General features: G+C 35.1%; 1 protein-coding gene across 6 annotated transcripts in view; it reads right to left on the minus strand.

Moving 5' to 3' along the window:
• Positions 1 to 22,237, minus strand: part of FCHO2 (FCH and mu domain containing endocytic adaptor 2) — a 96,226-nt gene that overhangs the window by 61,727 nt on the left and 12,262 nt on the right. For all 6 annotated transcript variants that reach the window (XM_075020661.1, XM_075020662.1, XM_075020659.1 and 3 more), the window contains exons 2-8: positions 21,314 to 21,405; positions 15,308 to 15,382; positions 13,789 to 13,930; positions 13,546 to 13,698; positions 9,321 to 9,425; positions 2,663 to 2,761; positions 1,453 to 1,549 (exon numbers count right to left, since the gene is read on the minus strand). In XM_075020661.1, coding sequence (XP_074876762.1) covers positions 1,453 to 1,549; positions 2,663 to 2,761; positions 9,321 to 9,425; positions 13,546 to 13,698; positions 13,789 to 13,930; positions 15,308 to 15,382; positions 21,314 to 21,405 — 763 coding nt within the window. The remainder of the gene's footprint in view (positions 1 to 1,452; positions 1,550 to 2,662; positions 2,762 to 9,320; positions 9,426 to 13,545; positions 13,699 to 13,788; positions 13,931 to 15,307; positions 15,383 to 21,313; positions 21,406 to 22,237) is intronic.

The following is a 22,237-nucleotide window of genomic DNA, read 5'->3' on the forward strand; positions in this document are numbered from 1 at the left end:
CGCATACATTTCCACACTAAACATGCTCTCTTTCCTTAGAATACTTTGCTATTAAAAGAGTTGAAGAAATGAAATTTGCTATGGCAAAAGCTTTTATTTGGCCCCAAAAAAATACAAATAGGAGTTGAAGAATGCCATAAAGCAGCAAGTAAGTAGACAGTGTATATAACTTTTCCCACTAAATTAAAAAGTGAAGTTTTACTTTTCTTACGATTACTAAGTTGTCTAGCAAAACCCCATACTAATAACATGGATGACTTGAAGTGCAGAGTGCTCTAGGATACATTAGCAAGAGTCTTTATAACCCAGTGAGACAGAATCCTAAATGCAAGATGGAGATCCCTAGCCACGACATCTTGGCAATAGCTAGTCAAAGAGGTCTGAACACTGAATTTTCACATCTTTGTCCTGATTTCAGACCAACTGAACTTGAACCCCTGAAGTTCATACTTTTTCTGTCTTAATTTTTCCTGAAAAATTGCAAAATACAAAGGAAAATTTTTCCATATACAATCTCACTCAGCCCACTTGGATATGAGCTTTAGTGGATCACAGAAAGAATATGAAACAATGTTATGTTAAAGACACCTCACAGAGGCATTTTAAGATACCTAGTAATCATATTTAACAATTTAATATACATTCTCAAGATCTTCTCTGTTATATACATCCTTGCTCTGAAAAAAACCTTTGTGCTTCTATACTAGAAGACAAAGATGCTAGTCAGGACTCCCAGTGCTGAAGAAAATAGAAAACAGTACTACTGAATTCCTGTATTCACACACCTAGTGACTGTGAATTCATGCTCAAACATTAAAGTGAAGTCTTTATTCTTCCTATAACGCTAGATACACAGTACTGTGAGATTGTCTTTTTATGCCAGTCCAGGGAAGTCTTATACATCATACCCAACAAGCAGTACTTTCACAAAGTACTACTCAATTTGCTGCTTAGTAAAGAAACAATCTACATATAATCTATTAAAATGGATAATTTTGCAAGCTAACCAAATAAACTGATGCAACTGTTCCAATAGTTCAATAAGCAGCTTTATAGACTGTTCTGAATATACCCATAAATTCATATTAAAGTTCTGAAATATAATTTATGCAGAAACACACAGCAGACAACACATTGTGCAAGGAACTTCAGTTTCTTGACAAATTTCACTGACATACCAAGCAACAGTATAGTTTAAAAGCTTCCTTGAAGGTCTACATAGAGGGACTAATTGCCATGCTTTATGAACATAAATACTACACATACATAATAAATTGTGTATCTATTCCTATGAAAAATTTAATATCAAAGGGAATGAATTCTGAGAATTTGAAATTGTAAGTACATTAAAAATATAATACATTAACAAATAGGGGTTTGACCTTTTATTATGAGTGGAAATCTACAGTTTTAAAATTAGCATTTCCTACTCTGTTATTTTTAATCTCTTACCAGGTCTTTCCTTGCCAGTTCCTTTTGACTCAGCAAATTTCTGTATTAAACTCTCAACTGTAGTATTTGTCATGTTATTAATAAACTCTTCGTGCACCTTCAAAAAAAACCACACCACACACAAAAGGAATTTAAAAACTAGTAATTGAAAGAATGTAATGAACTTTAAAAAGTGGTTTTCTGTAGTTAAGGTTCAAAATCCTTCCCTCTAAAATATATTACAGGGCTTCCAGAAATCAACAGGCATTTTATCCAGGAAATCCTTTCTTTGCTTTAGTATTAGCCAGTGTGTGTACAATACAGATAGAAAATAGGAATGAAAGAATACAGCTTGATGACAGGTCTAGGATTGACTTCCATTTCTTCCATCTAAATAACTTGTGTATATAAAATTTTCTGAATTTGTCAGCAACATGTCCCACTACAATATCAGGAAGACAAGCAGTCTCTTAAGCCAGCACCAGTTAAGGGTGTGACCTCTTACTATTGTATTATCACAGCTCCCACCTGCTTGAGCGAAAGCATTACTGTTGTAATGCTTTTGGTCTGAAAAAGGAACAACCACATGTTGTTAATAAGAATTTTTTCCAACAAGGCAGTATGTATATGTTTTAGAAATAAAGAGCATGACCCTTGTGACCATCATTCATTAGCAGAAAACCTCAAAACTGAGGAAAATAGTGACTCTAAGTGTACACAAATAAAACTACACTTCAAACCATCTAAAAATTAAGGACTACTTGTAAGGATTATTAATTAAACCAACTTACACCTAAAGAAAAGATACTATAACAGCTTCTGTTACTGAAGATCTTTTGCTTATAAAACCCAAAGTGTATAAAAAATTTGGAAACTTTTCAGAGTGATATAATTTCAAGTTTTAGTCAAAGAAAAGCACAAGTATCCCGATTATATGTGAAATGAGTGCTAATTTCATATCTAGGGAACAGAACCTTGAAATAAACTAAAAAGTCTTCAAATTGTCAAAATGTTTTGTTTTCTGTTAAGACAAAATTTTTCTGTAAATTTTGCGATACTGAACTTATAAATGCAACAGGAAGCCATAAAAATTTGAGCTTATGTTGAATTTACCATCATTTGAAAGATGTAATCTTGTAATTACCACAAACACAGTAAGAAATGTTCCATTTAATAGTTAAGAAAAATACATAGCATAATCCAATCAAACAGATGATAATATAAAAATTACCTCTCCTATTTGTAAATGAATTTCTTTTATGGTATTTGACAATGATTCTATAATCTCTTTCATACGAAGAAGGTGTGTTTCTTCAATGTCCTGAAATTTCTGTAAACGAATACAAGCAATTAATCATAATGAAAACTTTTCTTGAAATACTAAACCTTAAATTTTAATAATTAAGTACACTAAGTGGACACCAGCCCCCCACCACCCCAGGTTTTTTTTTTTGTTTTTTTTTTTTTCAGATCTTGATCATGGTAATTACAATGTTTAAGAAAGGAAGGTACAGAATTCACAGTTATGAAATAATGTACTTTATTTAGTAAATGTACTATTTAAAATAGAATATATCCTTTAAGAACCATTACCCAGGTTTTTTACTTTCTCTTTAAACTGTCATCTATCTTGATTTTTCAAAAAAATCTGACCTATTTCTACCAAAAGAAAATGGGGTTAGAGAGTGTTTTTAAAAAAGTCTTTTCTCCATTACTTAAGAGTCTTTTTTTCATCTAAACCCAGAAATCTTATTTCTGGATCCATTTTGCTTTTCCTTCTTAGCACCCTCTCCTCCTGCTCACAATATACACATGCTTTCTCTTTTTCTAGTTAAATCTATATCCTTTTCTTCTTTTAAAGATCAAACAAATGAATCATATTTAACTCACTGTATATAATCTTTGCAGTTTGTTCCATTTTACCCAGACTTCCAGCTGACAGCCATTTTAAAATCACTTCCAATGTTTTCAATTACCCATTCCTAGCCAAAGATCAGAACTAAAAACGTCCTCATTCTCTGCAACAGTCAACCATAATTGTCTTGAAATCTTTGTTTACTTCTGCTCTTTCTTAGTTCTCTTCCTATTTCTGTGACTGCCCTTTCATGTGCATCCAACTTTGGAGCACCACTTAATCCTCTCTCCAATTTGTACAGGGTTCTCTGAAGACCATCTCTCCACATTTCACACCTCTTGCTACTCTGATTCACAAAGAGAACTCCATAGTAACAAGTCAAGTATCTCTGACTTCCAAGCTCTCAATCTTTCTTTTGCCATACTTACATATCTCTCTAGCCATCAATCAAGCAGAATAACTTTTTTCTTCTCCAACAGCCTTCCTCTTAATTACAGAGGATATGGTCATCCTCTGTAGCCTTTCAAAACTATCTGTGGTCCATCTCCATAGTATCTGCTCTCAGTCACTATCAGGTTATCAACACATGTTCACAGCGCATCCTTCCAACGTGTGCCTGTTTCCACTACCTAATTTTAACCTAAACACACAGCCAACTTTTGAGGTTATGCCAATGATGCTTCCTTCATGTTTGGTTTGAGCTCCCCATAAAACTCTGCAAAACAGAGGTACCAGACTCCTTTAAACTCTTCTCTATAATGCATATCAAAAAAGTTGACCGCTCAGAGATTTTTTTTTTTGCCTTTTAATTCAGTTGAAAGCATTCCCCTCCCCCAGTTGTTTCCTTATTTCTTGTTTATTGTTTTATACTTAAGATTTAAAGTCTTTGAAGTAGAGCCATCTTGGCCTTGTACAGTACATAATACAAAGAGGATCTGATCAAAGAATAAAGCTAGGTACTTGTGCTGGTTTTGGCTGGGATAGAGTTAATTTTCCTCATACTAGCTAGCATGGGGCTAGGTTTTGGATTTTTGCTGAAAACAGTGTTGATAATTCAGGGTTGTTTCAGTTATTGCTGAGCAGTGCTTACCCAGTGTCAAGGCATTTTCTGCTTCTCACCCTACCCCACCAGCAAGCAGGCTGGGGGAGCACAAGAAGTTGGGAGGAGACACAGCCGGGACGGCTGACCCCAACTGACAACAGGGATATCCCAGACCATATGATGTCATGCTCAGCATATACCGCTGGGGGAAGAAGAACGATGGGGGGAACGTTTGGAGTGATGGCATTTGTCTTCCCAAGTTACTGTTACGGGTGATGGAGCCCTGCTTTCCTGGAGATGGCTGAACACCTGCCTGCCGATGGGAAGTAGTGAATGAATTCCTTGTTTTGCTTCGCTTGTGTGCGCAGCTTTTGCTTTACCTATTAAACTGTCTTTATCTCAACCCACCAGTTTTCTCACTTTTACCCTTCTGATTCTTTCCCCCATCTCATTGGGGCAGGAGTGAGCAAGTGGCTGTGTGGTGCTTAGCTGCTGGCTGTAGTTAAACCATGACAGACCTATAATACAACCACATCATTCATATCACAGGTATAATCATTAACTGAATTGTTTACTTTCACTTTTGAAAGATCAGGCCATCTTAAAAAGATGCATTGAAATGAATCTGTAATGTTAATGACCCAACAAATGCAAGCCACTACTTAGTGTTTTAAGCTACAATACAAATGAAAAATTGTTGACAGGATATTTAGCTGTCCAACTTAGTATACACAGTTTAACTAAGCATTGCTCCTTTTTATAAACATGTATGTTTTCTTGTAAGTTTTACGATGTTTTTTAAAAATGAATTATTACTCATTCTTGAACTTTATTTGTATGCAGACTGCTCAACAGCAAAATCATCCAAAGTCAACTCTACTCAGTTTTAGATAAGACAGAAGGACTTCTAAGGAATAATTTAGCACTTTCAGCTATTAGATCCTTTCCAATGTTTGATTGTGCTATGTGATTTTAAAAGAAGCTTCTAGCAAGGTGGAAAATCCAGCAAATAAGACGACATGTGTTCTTAGCAACTGCATAGCAATTGCATAATACAACTATAGCTTCACTCAGAAAAATCTTTCAACATGAGTGATTTCTGTCATATCTGATTTCTAAACAACAGTGAACTATATTTTCCTGCTTCTTTAATCACAATAAAACCTTCCATGTTTATTGCAACAAAACCCATAATTTGCAATTCAAGATTAGGAAGATCATATGTTTCAAAATTCAACCTCTCAAAATCACGTATCACAAGTCATTTCACTTTGATAACTGCAGGTAAGAGAGTAAATGACAAGAGGAAAAATACATAAAATTTATGCAACAAGATTGGTGGAGTTTAACTAAGAAAAGAGGACAGCTAAGTGAGGACATTACTACATGATTACCTAGAACAATGCCACAGCAATTCAAGATGTCTGTCCTCAGAAAAATAGTATGTGAACAGTATAAAACAGACTTAAGCTAAGCCAACTGATTTTGCACTGAAACAGCTGACAATGCTCACACTCCTCATTGATTTCATTTTCAGAACTAGTATATTTCAAGTGAAATATACTCTAAATTAAGATGATCTAGGGTGTTCTTCATATACAAGTGGGCTTCCACTTATTCATGGGTGTTGCTGTTTTTCCTATCACATCATCTTTAAAGTAGCCCTCCTGCAACCAAACTGTAGATGCAACTATGCCATTATACTTAAAATAAATTCTACAGATAAGACTTACACTGGCAGAATGGCAATTTTAATTTCCAATGTGGACAGCTGTGGAAAGTTTCCAGGTGTCCATTATCACATTAAGTGAAAATTTAAATTTTATGTAAAATGGTTGTTGCAGTTAAGGAACTAAGGACATTTAGACAAGTATGGTTTGTAGCGCGAGGTGACTTTGTACCATTTTTTTATTGAGAAAAAAGCCCAACCCAACCCCAAAAGATCCTAACTGCACCTGTCCTGTCATCCTCTGCTCCACCCCCCTGCCCCTGCCAAATCATAATAGCCCAAAAACATGGTGAGGTTTTCCCAGCTGTAACAGCTGATATAGAAAAAGACTTTTTTCCCCTCTCTATGTTGCAGCCTGGTTTAAATAGGTAATACCCACCTAATAACACAAATATGAAAGCTGAACAAAGAGCACCTTCATATTCTGTCTCTGTATACAAAATAAGCTTTTATTTTTCTCATTCTTTTGTTGTAGTGGATTGTTTAAATGGATTTTTTTTTTAGTACATGATGAAAAGCCCAGCTAGTTTGCTTGCTGAAAGCCCCTACATTTTCCTTCACTAATTCACTGACAATGAAATCCATTTCAAATACTCTTCATGTTCATCTTCTGTCAGTTCTAAAAAAACTCCTGTTCATTACTGACAGCTTTCTTGCTCACTGGGGACAAGTTTACAGTGCAATTTAGCAAGGCCAGCTTATTGAAGTCATATTTGTTAAATTTTTTCTTGTTGTTTCAGAAAGCAGCAAGTCAACTGTATAAACACAGCCTCTTTCTTGTTTGGTAAGGAATAGACAGCAGACAGCTTTTGTGAGACTAAGTAAAGATTTAAAGCAACTTATTGAACTTGCTCTGCAGTGGATCAGAAGCATTCACAGGATCTGTTTCAGTGGGGTTCAGTAACTTCCAGAGCAAGGTAAATAACAAACAGGGCAGGAACTTCTTGATCCAGAAAAGCCACACATGTATATGACTTGAGACAAATAAATGAAACAGTTCAGTATTTTTTCTGGTATTATTTGATTTCTTTCTAGCAAAAGGTGTGGCCTACAGCAAAAGTCAGGCTGCGCTACAATTTATACAAACCACACAATGATGGAGTTACTGGAACGCTTACTGAGCAAATACAATAATTACAGTAACAGGAACACCACAAAACAGTTACCATTTTGGGTAGTAGCAGTATGTGTTCACATGTCAGTTTGATTCCACCTACTTTTATTTCTGGAAACTCTCCAGGAGGAATGTTACACTTCAATGATTCTTTTGTTGCTATTATATTTCACTTGTTTCCAAGAATTGTTTCAAGATACATATTAGTTAAGTTTAAAAAGGTTGCCAAGCCTCCAAATTCTCAAGTGCTTATAATCACACGTGCCAATTCCAATCCTATTGCCAGTCAAATTGCCTAGGGATAACTGATATGCAAATATTTTAAGGTACAGTGACAGACACACAATACTAAGGCAACAGATGTAAATGTGTAAGGTGGACACATATGCAAGTGAGTCCAGGCCAGTGTCACATGTTAAACCAGCTTAAATATGCAATTCTCTACCCTTGGTACCACATTGCCTCTGCCTTTGTGCCAGCAGAAATGCTTGTGTGATCTCTTAATAAATCAGACTGCAGGTCTCTTCTGGGTTAAGTCAACCTTCCTTCACATATTAATTCTAGCTGGATTAGTTCTACAAGGTAGCTCCTCACACAAACACTTGACAAAGGAAGAAGCATGGAAATAGGACAACTGCTACTTTTGACAGCAATGCTAACTTAAAACATGTAGTGAAAACACAGCTCCACAGATCAGAGGTGATATGGCCTAGACCATGGTACCCATGAATTTTCTTGTTAAACTTTTATTTTTAATAAAGCCTTTTTATACCACTGAGTAACTGCAATCATCACTGTTTTATACTCCACAATAATAATAAAAAAAGCATTTACAAGTCACAGATTTTTTAAAAAGGAGAGGAAAATAATGTACATAACCAAATTTAACTCAAACTGAAAAGAAAAGCATAGGGAGTAGAGCTCCTTCAGCCAGAACTGACTCAGGATACTACACAAAAAGATGCCTTCTGCAAACTCTTCAAGGGAAGGTTGTCAAGACTCCTAATGTAACAGTCATGTTAAAAGCAGAATTTTGCAGTAGCATGCCTGAGCACTTCTTTGTTGCAAATGCCTGGACTGTGGGGTGGGAGGGAAGAGTTCTGGTATGTGATGTATGTGGTATCCTTTCTCTTACAGCTGTGTTCAGTATCTATTTAGAGATGAAGTAGATCAAATTCTAATGAAGTTCTCAAAGTAGGAAAGCAGTTTATAGTCTAGGACAGGGGACCTTTTTACAAGTCAGCCTACACAATCCTCATGCTGTGAAATCTTAATTTCCAAGGAGTTAAGGAAAACCCTAAGACTTGTATGTTAAAAATATAAGTATGACTGAACCTCCCTAATAATTTCATTTATGCCTAAAAATTAATCTTTGAAACTAATGAAAAAAGCAAAGAATTTTCAACCAGAAAAAAATTCCTATCTTGTAAAAGCATTATTAAGCCAAGAAATGTATACAAATAAATATGCCAACCAGTCCTCAACTAACTATTACTACTAAAAGCAGAAATTATGAAGCTTGCTTTTCCAAATCTGGGGCCATGGAAATAGTCTGCTATCAACAGATTTGAAAAAGAAACTTTAAAACGCAATAAGAAGCAGTATATACAATTATACAGAGAACTTGATATCCTCTGGAGTACAGATTAAAAGTCTTTAAAAAAACCCAGAAACTTGAACAGATTTAAAGGCTTTTCACAACCTCAGGTAAACCTTAGAAAGACTCTTTAAAAACCTGTAACTAAACTGTTTTGCTGGAATGATAATGAAAAAACCATGATGGATCCCAACATTAAAACTCCTATGAATGAGTTCTGGGTGTACAGCAGTCCACGAGGCTTCCCATATGATCAAAATGCATCTACAAGACCTTTGGAAGTTCATTTTGTTTTCTTCCTAAAAATTTCTTCAAAAAGTCTTTCTAGAGTGCTAGTGCTAAACTGTGTCATTCAAGGACAGTGCCATCACAACATACATGGTCAATGTTTGCCCTTCAAACATATTACTTCTGACTATGGTTCATATCAATTTCCAAAGTAGATCATTCTATTGAACCAGTTTTTCAAAACCTTTGATTTCAGATGTCTTCAGAGATGAAATAGCATATAATAATCTATTTTAAAGGTAACTCATTTAATATAACACTTACCTGTGCAGTTTCTGTCATTTTCTGTTCAAAATCAGATTTAAATGCAGCATATTTCTCCACATATAGTTTATAGGTATCTGTAGCTTTTTTTGATTTAACTGCTGCCTGTAGATCAGTACAAAGAAGTGTCAAATGTCACACGTACAATCTGATCCAAGGTTTTTCAAGTCACTATTACAAGAAAGCCTAGGATGACCTATAAAAAATATTCAGGGGCATATAAAAACACTGAAGTATCATTACAAAATTTCACCACCAAATAATTCAGTTTCAAGCCATTAGAGATTTCTGTCTAAAGCTATACATAAACTACATAAAAAGGTAACAAAGCAATTACCTCATTTAAATCTCTTCCCCTTATTAGCAATTACAAATTTATAATATACTCATTTTGAAATAAAATATGTATTGCTAAAGTTAACTAATTAGCTCTTGTCAAATATTTAGATTGGGAACAGAAAAACAGGAAGGAAGGGTTGGAACACAGAGCAAACCGTTATTTGTGCAATTCTGAAAGAGACAACAGTCAAAAAAACCAAGAAGGTGCAGTTCTCTGTCAGAAATTAAGAAATTCAAAAGTACAGACATTACATCAAAGGAAATTTTAAGATTAAGAGATATAATTGAAAGTGAACATAATGCAGAATATAGTGATGGCTAGATTTATGCAGCTCAGTGTTGTTCATAATAGTCCTTTTTGGCTTTACAATTTATTGATTCTTTTTTCATTATTTGTTGCTAATAAACCTGAATCATATTTCTGGGAGTTTAATATTCTTAAAAGACAAAAAAACCCCAAAACCAGGACAATCCCAATATTACATGGAGAACAAAACTGAATGAAGTGATTGTGGTAGAGAAAAAGTTATTTTCAAAGTTTACAGCATGACACACATGAGATGGGAGTTTTTCAAACCTTTGATATCCTTGCTATTTCCAAGTTAAAAGCCAATGAAATAAAAATTATCTTGAACACCAGCTTTTTTTCTAGCTGCTTTGTTCAACATGACTACTTTCCCTCATTGAAATTTCCCATCAGCTGTAACTCAAAAGTATTCCTGAATTATTAATGACACCACTAAAGACAGCTGTGTATTTACTATTTGTTCTAGTCCTCCCCTCTTTTAAATTAATTTCATCTGTCTCACATGCAATGAATTGTGAAGGTGACCATTATCTATAACTTTCATATTAATTAATACAAAGATGCCCTCTGGAAAGAGAGAGTTATATTCTGCAATTTCAGAGAGAAAAATAATTGAAAATCATGAGTAACAGTATAGCATTAGCACTTGTTCACCCGGGAAAACATCAACCATGACTTCAAAGGAAGAGGAACCAAAGCTACAGTTCCATTTTTCCAGTTACAAAGAAAGCTTAAGTAGATCTTCGTTACGTAGTGTCCTAAACCCAGCATAACAGAGCCCGAAAATACTTCACTGTATGAAGAATATTAATTCTTCAGGCATTAAAAGGAGAACATGACAGGTTGGATCAAACCAATCAGTTACTTGTCCTGAATCTTACTTCATGATTCTCACTCTTGCATATTCACACAGGTGAATTACCAAGAAGAAAATAGTCTTGTTTCCCAAATGCCATTTACTATGCTGAAAGTACAAGGTGCTCTATGAACACTTGCTTTTAAAAATAATTAAGACGGCTTTGCAATAAGATGATTTCAAACTTAACTGTTGAAAAGGAAGGAAATGCCAAGTTAAAAGATTTCAAAAATAAGTTTTTTTGTAAAGCATTATGTAATTGAACCCCATATGCATGGGATTTTGACAAAACCAAAACATTCTGTCTCTTGTAATCATGTTTAATGATGAGCAGAATCTGAGTGTTATGTGCTGAAGAGCATCTACATAAAACAACTACTCAGCAGGACAGACAAAATGATAAAGCACGTGAACGTTGTATGATTAACTAGTAATCTCTTCCGAAAACAAGATGTGTCTATTCTCATGTGCAGCAATTGCTAGAACTCTAGCAGCTTTACAGTAAGTGAAAGAATAAGGATCAGTCAAGAATTTTTTGTCAAGTCACTAAAAATAGAGAAGTTCACATGTCAAAGAACAACAGGAAATTATTACACAAGTTAACACTAACTTTCAGCTGCAATAAAAATTGCAAGGTCTCAAACACCTTCTCAGATTCTTCAATAAGGTATTTCTCCAAGTATCTGGCTTTGTGATAAGCTCTTAGCATATTGGTGCAGATCCCCTGCTTTTGATAAAATAGTTATTCTGCAGTTTTGACAGAAAACATTTTTTTATGTTGTGCTAAAAGTAATAAATCTATTCTCTGCCAAAGGAAAAATAAATTAATACAATCTTTGCCACCATGTTTCTGAAATTACAAGTATAAACTTGAATAAAGACATGACTGAAGAGATGTAACGATCACTTTTACCTGCTCCCACTGGAAACATTTTTTAAGTACTTGCAGAGCATTCGACTATGACCTAATTGTTCAAACAGAAGTATCTAGGGAAGATGCATACAACAGTAAAAAAAAGGCCTTCATCCTAAAGTGCTTCTTCTTTCTCCCTTCTCATGTAGGTATCAGTTAGACTGAACATTTTTTTGTTTCCAGCTGAACATGGATAATGTTACATCTTAAAAACAAGCCTTTCCATCGAGTCAATTTTTCCTACTGAGAAGTTTCAATCTATTTACAAGAATTCAGAAAAACCATACTTTGAACAGACAGGCAGGAAAACATCTGCTAACCCACCTATTTCTGATTCATGTCTAGAATCCAACATGGTCATTTGAGACAGAAGCTAGGAAACAAAGCTAGATTTATATCAAAGATAAAACAATCAGAACATGGTCAACAGGATCACTTTTGTCATCAGAGAAAGACAATAACCAATTCTATCTGCTACATCAAGATAGCAGTATAAAAGGCACTAAGATCATTCTAACAACATCAGAGTCCTTTCACAGGTCAGGTAATTGAAATGGAAAGAGGCAGATATATCAAGACTTAAAAAGAGAAGACACTGTTAGAGACAAGGAAATATGACCTCTTTCCTCTACTACTTAGTTTCCTGAAAACAGGAAAAGGTTACAGTGATGCCAGCAGGTCGAGGGAGGTGATCCTTCCCCTCTGCTGAGCACTGGTGAGGCCACACCTGGAGTGCTGTGTCCAGTTCTGGGTTGTCTATTGCAAGAGAGACACGGACATACTGGAGAGAGTCCAGCCAAGGGGCCACAAAGGCGATGAAGGGACTGGAGCTTCTCTCCCATGAGGAAAGGCTGAAAGAGCTGGAACTGTTCAGCCTGGAGAAGAGATTGCTTATGGTGGATCTCATCAATGTATATAAATACCTGAAGGGAGGGTAGATAGGAGACAGAACCAGGCTCTTTCCAGTGGTGCCCAGTGACAGGACCAGAGGCAATGGGAACAAACAGAAACACAGGAGGTTCCCTCTGAACATCAGGAAACACTTCTTTTACTGTGAGGGTGACCGAGCAGTGGAACAGGTTGCCCAGAGGGGTTGTGGAATCTCCATCCCTGGAAATGTTCAAAAGCTGTCTCGATGTGGTCCTGGGCAGCTGGGTCAAGGTGGCCCTGCTTGAGCAGCAAGGTTGGACAGGATGACCTCCAGAGGTCCCTTCCAACCTCTAACCATTTTGTGATTCTGTGAATGGATCAAACTCCCCCATAAGACAAGGACAGTACCAAATACAACATCAAGATACTCATCCCTTGGGATTTTGGTCCATGAAATTGGAACCTTTTAAATTAGCACTGAAAGCAAGGTTAACTTGTTTTCTTCTCAATGGAACAGACTTCAAATACTGGTGTAATTAGCTACTTTGTCTCACTGAAGGAACAACACAAAACCTCCTACTTCTTAATTCAATAACAAGGACATTGAGTGTTTGCATATTTACCTAAGGAAATTTATCCAAAAACGTAATATATGCTGAAACAATTATACACAATTTCTGTAAAAGTCACTAAACAAAACTATCATATGATGCAGGTATTTACAAAATAAAGAATTAGAACTGCAGTGCAGTTAGAACACATAAGGAAGTAAGTGTCAACAAAACATAACTAGGCATTCAAAATATGGACATTATGAAATAGCCACACCTACCACTTTTAACTGCTTTTAGCCCTTTCTGAGCATTTCCCTTACTAATACAAGGTGAACATGTTACTGATTGACAACACAATGAATTAAAGTCAGATGTCATAGAACTACCTTATCAACTTCTCTCTGTGTTGCTCCTTCCTTTTTCAAACGTTCTTGTTCAACACACTTTGCATTGTAGTTTTCCTTTGATTTCTGTAAGGCCTGAGTGATACTTTGAATATTTTGCACTGCTTCCAGTGTTCCTGAAACGTCTTCTTTAGTCTGCCAAATATCACAACGTTGTCAAAACCCCCTGATTTTAATTTTAATGTTAACAAGTCATTGGACATGCATAAGAAAAAAATTAATAACCTTTTTATAAGCTTTGATTTGTTCATCTCCATACTTGTGAACTTCTTTTATTAGCTCTTGTAATCTCCGCACAAGATCCAAGTGACAGCTTGCTAGTTTTTCTGTTGAGGTTTTGAAAACATCCCAAACTGGTGCAAATGTCCTAGATTGAGGAAAATAATATTTACTGTCCATCTGGATTTTCTTCTTTTAGTTGGCTATGGTTTCATTTGTTTTTTGTTTTTTTTTTAATACTGCTAAAGTATATTTGATAAGTTTACAGAAGTTCATTTCTATTCCTAAAACTGAAACAAACAAAAACCCCAACAACTGCTACAAATTCTTAAAATATTTTTCAAATGTACTTGGAATGCTATCTACTAATTTTTCCATGTTTTACCTGTATTAAGTCTAATGAGTAAAACACAGCAAAGTTCACTTAATCTTCTCTGTCATCAGCACACAATAATGCCAAGTGGTATTCCTAAAGACGATGCAAGAGCAGCTCAAAATAATTTAACATGTTAAAGTATTTTTACCTGTATACTTGAACAGTGCAAACAAATCCAAAATTACTTGGTTAGTTAATTTTCTAGTTGTCTTACATCATTACAGCCACAAGATACAGGACAAAAATATTAGCAAAGATGGTCTGCCACTTAAAGGGATTTACTGATTAAGAGATTAACTGTATGGCAAAGGAAGGTGGGGGATGGGTCTTTCCTCAGATTGAGATCTCTGTACTGAATGGACTTCTCCAGCTATTCTAAAGATACAGTCCTACCTCAGTTTCCTGGTTAATACTGCTGAAAAACCAATACTATGCATAGCCTTTAAAGCACTGATGTTTAAACTAACATGCACATACAGAACCTTAGAAGAGCAGCAACAACTGGTATCAAATTATCCACTGACAAAAGCTCCCCATATTTCTAGCTGTGATTAGTACAAATAAAAAAAAATCTAGCCTCATCTAAGAAGTCTGAGTTCTCACTGGCATAATCTTTCTAATGAAAAAGCATCCATTAATCATTCCATTTTTTAAAAACATACCCCTTGTATAAAACTTGCATTAAACTATGGAATAAATCTATTGAAAAGTCTCATTCTTAACATCTCTGAGGACAGAAATAATACTCCAGAAAGCAGAAATAATAGAAATAAATAAATTTACTGCCACATTTGTGGACCATATGTTCTTTCTTCAGAATAATTACCATAGTCTTGGGAGCAGAGAACAAAAAGTCACGTTCTGTATTATGTCTGAAGAGAATCCAACCTTAAACACAGAGCAACAGACAGTTCCTCCATGTTTGGGCTTTGATTTGTTTTTTTTTTTAAACCGTGAATAAAGAACTGTAGTGTCTTTGTTTTTCTCCTAGCTGCATGATATTTTGCATGGTTACTGAAGAACTAACAATCATCTTTAAAGGTGGCAAAGTTATGCTACCTTCAACATCATCAATAAAACATTCAGAATCAAACTTGATTCTTAACATGTATGCAGTTATTTATTTCTTGCTTATGTACACTTACTTACCCAAGTTGTGTGTAATTGCTTGCTGACTTGGCTAGTTTTGTCATTGACCTTGAATATGCCTCCTCTATTGTAGCCCTGTCAAAGAAAGCCATCAAAAGCATAATCGAAATTTTAAAGATATTTGAAGACAGATGAATATGCATTCTAAAGGTCCAAAAAAGAGGACTTTGTACTTCAGCTGGAAATGACTCCATTTTAATGACCCCTCAAAAACTATACGCGAAATCAAAGAAGTATATTTAAAAAATAAATAAATCTGAGAACCCTCTGACAGTGTTGCAGGGAACAGAAACAAATAAAACCTAGGGACTCAAGACTTTAAAAAGATGATTCCTTCCTTCCTATACTCTCTGCTGTTCCCCTCTGCCTTTAACATGCTTTAGTAACAGTCAGAACAAAGTGATGTAAAAATCATCCACCTAACACTGTCTAGTCAGAGATTTACAGAGCAACAAAATCAAATATAAGCAATCACATTGAATAAAACGGGGCCTTGTCTAACCTTTTTGTAGGGGGGGGTGTGTTGGTTTTTTGTTTAAGTTCTTTGCATAGTAATATTTGAGTTTGGAAAACAATAAAATAACAGCAATGAAAAGTATTGTGTCCTACTGTTTATACTTATTTTTAAAGAAGGTTGTCTCAATACATTCTGATTTATTTTGGAAAACCTCTTCCTCACATCAAGTTTCATTATATTTTCCTGCACTCAAACCCACAATTTTACTAGTCTTTTGGAGATTCAAAATCCAAGGGCCAGCACAGATTTCCTCCTTAGAGCCTCTGCTGGGGCAATTGCAATGGAATAGCAGTCACACACAACATATCACAGCAGTGACTCCCTGCAAGTCCTTCCCCCATCAATCTTCCTCACCTTCCTATTACTAAGGTAAAGATACACGCTATTTTAATTTTTCACTCTAGGTCAATATGCAATATATAGTGTCACCTTAGATTTAGAAGCATCCTAGATTTGAGTAAATACTGTAATTGCCTTTTCTTGAAAATGCAAAAGCTTGAAGCAATTTCTTTCCCATTGTTTAATTCCTTTACTCAGGGGCAAAAGAGAGAAAAAAGGGACATGAAGAATTCACCCCTCTCTCAAGTTATACCATGACTATAACCACTTATTGCTGAGGCAGAGGTTTTTATTTCTCCTTTACAGCAACGCTTTCCAAACAAAAATAATTTTATTATGAAAATATGAAACAAAGTAGCAGTAGTCACCTGAAAAAGAGGGGCGTGTCTTTAAACCTACTGAACTTCCAGTCAGTTGGACAATCAATTTGGAGAAGGGGATTAAACTGTAAAATGCAGTAACTCAATTCCATTTTAAATCTCACGTACAAACAACTGTGAAGTTATTCACCATAAAAAAGTCTATTAATTTTATCCTTCTTCCACATATGTACATATATTTGATGATAAGAAAAAGTTAAAGTTTCCAAGGTTTGGAATTCTTGCTCGCTGAACAGCAACAAGCACATATGCACAGACGCCCAGAAGAGACACTGATGTTTTTTAATTACCATGATGAACAATATATTTTGATTAACAATAGCTTCTATTTAAGTTTTCTAGCTTTGAGAGCTAAGTTTTATCTTTTTTTTTTTAACACAAGATTTCCGACCAAAATCATCACCTCTTTTCTTACCTGAGCAATCTCCACAAACATGGAGTTCTGCAATTTACCACACAATGTCAACATACAACAGTTACAAACACTAACAACTGAAAGATGCTGTTGCTGACCAGTTGGGCATATCTACATTTGTCCTATCAACTGACTTTCCAGGGCACAATGATGTACAGGTAACACACTATGAACGCCTCAGTAAATTAATTTTCACCCATTTGAAAATCTGTCTTTGCTTGGGATCTGTTAAACATTTAAAAGTTAAATGGGAATATATGCATTGCCAGTTTCTGCTGATCAAGGAGATTCTTTTCATAACACTTACAGGCAAGTGGTGCAGAAAAACATTTCAAAGACTTCTGGAGAAAAGCCAACACGATACCTATTCAGTTCCTATCTGAGCACAGTGGTTTCTTACATATAAACAGTTTAGGTGTTAAATACAACCAAATACAAAGACAGTTAATCCACAAAACCTTCTGAGTATTTAAAGAAAAAAACCCTGTGGGGGCAGCTGAACCTTCTTATATTTTCACTTCTTTAAAAACAAAATTTCTAGATGCTTTGTCAAGAACAGAACAAAGATACCTATCTTTCAGCAGACAGACAGCTCTGCCCCACCCAAGATTTACCAACATTGAGCAGACTGTCTGCCATAAAATTCATTCTTTTATATTATGTATTTCTGAACCACAGATCCAACTGTCTCTCAGTTCTTTTAGTACTTGACTATTAACAAATACTCAAAAAACACAAATGAGAAAGTGAAACAATACTGTTGAAAATTTAATTGGTATTGACTAACTGAACACAGCCAAGGAGGAAACCTTCTGCTCCTTCTAGGAATATCCAGTTGGAACAGCAGATACAGTATAGAAATATTATACTATTACAAATGAACACATTTCAAACATTTTTGGTTTTTTTTCAGAGGAAACAACTTTGCAATTTCAGAAGGTTCTTACAGAAGTTTTGAAAGAAAAATCTTCAAAAAATCCTTAAGCTGACTATAATTAAAAAAAAACATTTTCCCACATCCTATATAATTTTTCTTTCCTTATTACTACTTCTAAGGTTGGAGAAAAGGGAACAATACACTTTTCTCAATTAGGCTGCATACAACCAAAACACTATTCTGAACAGCACAAGTAACAAAGACTGGCTTCATACGGACATGTCCTTTGTGCCCTAAGCAGTCTGTACATTCAAATACACTCAACCATCTTTCCTTTCTCTTTGAGATCACTCCATAAAAAAAGCAAATTCTCTGGCTAGTCTGGAGTCTCCAGCAATCCAGACTGACCAGGTGACTACTGTCAAACAGTACATACGAAGGTTAAGTACTCTAACTTGTTGAAACTATTATCACCAACTTGGATCTGTTTCCTCCACCTATCGAGCACTTTTCAGTTTTTGCTCTTCTATGTTTCCACTTCTGAAAAAAAAAAAAAGGCCAATATATTCTAAAGGAATGAAAGGACAGATGTGAAGAAAGTTCAAATGTATGTAAGTTTAGTTTTCATAGGGAAAAATCAGGTACATAAAAGTCAGGGCATAAAAACACTAGATCTAGGAGGCTCCTAATAAATGTTGTTCATCTGCTTATATATTTCTAGCAGAAAACAGTACTGCAAAATAATATTCAGACTATACTCTGTGGAGGAAGGAGGGGAACAGATGATTGTGTGCAGCATCTCTTCATTTCTTTGCAATAAACAAAGATGCAAAACAGACCATGGTCAAGACAATTGGACTGTTGTAAAATACTGTTGAAGTACTGCCCAACTCAATTTTTTTAGAGGTCAAGAGTTTGACCCATGTGAATAGATGTGTGCTACTGAACCATATTTACTTCCTGGGAAATCGACTGACATCCCACAGTAACTTCACAATGGTAGTGAAGGGCTTCACTGCCTAGACATAGACACTCATAAACATTTTTACTGAAGAGAGGACACCAAATATTTAAAGTCCATCTATTGCTTTGAAACTACAAACTATATGCCACACATTACAGTTAGCTTGGACTGAGATTGATCAGTGATGCGCCCTCACTTGAAAAGAAATACCTATTTGGCATTCAACTGCTTTTTTTAATGGCAGCCTGGCATACTGAGATGCATCAGTAAAGCAGGGCTGAAGAAAACACAATGGAACAGATAGGATAGAAGGTTTAATATCCTGATGGGAGAAGGTCCTTGGAAAGGACTGAACTTACTGCTGCTAGTCTGCATCACTGACAGGTGTTTCCCAATACCAGGGCAAGTTGCTCTTAAGGAACTATATTGAAGCCTTGCCAAATAAATCAAAATGTAGCACTAAGATTCTAGCGGATCTCAGTGTGTTAATGACAACTGAATTTTTTCATGTTTAACCAAAAATGCTGTAAAATGGCTGCATATCTCTTTGGCACACCCTGATCCATGCACCAGAACAGAAAAGACATTTCTTGATCTCTCATTGAGGATAATGTGCCCACATGGATCCTCATGTATTCCTACATTTACTCTTACATGTTACTTAGACTTGTTTAACTGGGAACAGAAAATTGTCTCCTTCTTGAGAAATCACTAAAATTAATCAGCAGAAACTTCAGCTGAAACATTTTTAATATGTGGAGAAAGGTCCAAGTATTTTATTTATTGATTGCAAAGGCACATCTCATTTAAAATTTAATTTGGGGGAGCTTATAGGGTGAAAAAAACCCTAGAACACCACAGTTTTTTTACTAGGAATTTTGTGTAAAATGAACTGTCAAGTTTTATTTAAGACAATATAATAAAGCAAAGAATGCAAGCAAGTTATAGCATCAAGTTATTTTTACCTATTTACATAAGCCCTTTCACCTTAGGACCAGTATGAATAAAATGGAGCATGTCCAAATAATACAACATAAAGGAGATAAGAAGCAGAGTGAGTGAGAGAGCTTCTCACCTTCTAAATATGGAGGTTAATCAAAATGCAACAGATGTAAAACTACTAAAATTAAATATGTCCAGGTGATGTACAGCTTAGGTCTATGACTTACTGCTATAAAAACTAAGTGATTCCAAAAATTAAAGCAGGTTTCAAAGGAAAGATCCAGGCACTCACAAAGATAACACCAGGCAAACATTTGTAACAGTCAATATTAAAAATACAAGCCTGTAAAGCCTTAAGCATTTCATACTAAAAACGAACAGCATGATATTCTTCCACTCAATCCAATGCAGGATTTCACTGGAACCCTGTCTGCTTTCATAATGTGTTCTCTGGAATCAGGGATTCTTGAAACACAAGATTCCTTGGGTTGTATAGTCCTTCCAACAGGAGACTGCCCATCATATGTGTACTCTGGAACTCACCCATTTCTACTTAGTGGAAAGATTTTTGTCATTTTCTCCAATTTACTTTGAAACTATGCAAATGTCAGTGCAACTGAATACCTGCTAGGTTTGTGGCGGTTACGTTTTGTGGAAATTAAAAAGAAATTCTTTGTTGAGATCTATTTAAGTCCAAAACTGAAATTTTGATGAAAAATTCCAGAAAACAAAATCCATTTTTTTGGACAGCTTTTACTGCAAGAAACCTTCACTGAAACAGGTCCTCAATCAGTCTCTTGCAAGTTTTTTCCATGCATCATCTGGTGCCAGTAGCTGAATTAAGACAAAATTCTGAAGCAGACATACAATTAATTTTATCCAGAATGGAAATTCTTATGTTTAGTGTAGCAGCAGCAGTCTTCTTTCACAAAGAAAAAATACAAATAGCACTAGGTCATCTGTTTTGGAAGTTGTCATATCTGCAGATTTCAGTTCTGTCCCTTCCATCCCATAGAGAAGAACCTGTGTTATTTTCTGCATATTATTTTCTTGTCCCTACATATCACTCCCTTTTCTTTAACAAAACTAGTTTTTCAACATCTTAACATGAAAGTATAATTTTTTTAAGATCATACTAGCATTTGCTAATACCCTAATTCTACATCCATGGTCAAAAGCTTTGTAAGACTGATAATTTTTTCTACTTTAAATTATTGCTTTTCTTCCAAACATGGTGAAAAATTGGGATTAATTTAAATAAACTGCTTTTAATAATTGGGATTAATTTAAATAAACTGTCACACCTAATGTGACACCTCTAGCTTTTTACTCTTTTTTTTTAATTGAAACGTGACAAATTAGAAACTTTTTATTAATTGAAGCTTAAGAGTAAGTTTTTAGTTCTAAGTGAATAGAATAAACATAGATATTCTTGTAGGATAAAAGAGATATTTTTAAATGCTCATTGATTTTTACATATTTTGCATGTTACTATTAAACATAATTATAAACTTAAATAAAAACCACAAACAGTACATTAAAGAGCGACGATCACCAAGGATGAATACTTACCTTTCTCTTATAAAGTCTGCTAAGTCTTTTGTTGACAAATGTCCATGTTTCATGTTATGATAGAGGACATCAAAGCCATTGTTCCTTTCCCCCTAAAAATTAATAAAAATAAAGTAGAATTATGAAACAAAACACACTAAAGCATATACAGAACAAAGTATAGAATCTATACATTTTAATATATGATCAAGTTCCACAAAGTGAATGATCTAATGTGATTTGTAATGCTTGGTTTTTACCATTTGCTGTTAGTTCCCTTCAATCCGCTATATGTAAACCAAACCAAAATCACCTCAGCAGCTACTACTACCCTTCTAATGACAACTCTTCTATTACATATTTCTAGGCTATATTCAAAGCCATTTCTTTTCTAGATTTCTACAGGTCTTGTATTCTTTCACTTCCCATCCTATTGAACACATACTTAATACTGTACTCTCCATTCTTATATCTTTCATTATTTTCCATGAACTAAAATTCACATTTTGGGATCACTGGATATCCCGCTTCCCCAATTCTTCACACTTCATGTATCTTCCTCTGTTTTTCTGTAAAATTGGTTAAAAAAAAAAAAAAAAAATCACTGATCTCTTCCTTTTCACAGGTAGCTTCCCTTTGTCTATTCTTAAATTTAGTTTTAAAACTTAGAACATTTTCCAGTCAGTAAGGCATACCTCACCATTAAAACTGAGACACTGCCCTAAACACTGGTTAATAAACTCAGCCAGCTTATCAACTCTGGCACTATGGTGAACTTCTTCCGGACAGGAGAAAGCAACAATAGAAATGAAAGGAAGGCAAGGCACAGCATAATAGCACTGCTATTATAGAAGTTTTCCTGTCAAACTATCCATTCCCCTCCTCCCTTCTAAAAGCTTCAGATCCATAATGATGCTGCTACAAAAGATGAAGAAACATGCCCTC

The sequence above is a fragment of the Buteo buteo genome, chromosome Z, assembly GCF_964188355.1.
Source record: "Buteo buteo chromosome Z, bButBut1.hap1.1, whole genome shotgun sequence".
Classification (NCBI taxonomy): Eukaryota; Metazoa; Chordata; class Aves; order Accipitriformes; family Accipitridae; genus Buteo; species Buteo buteo.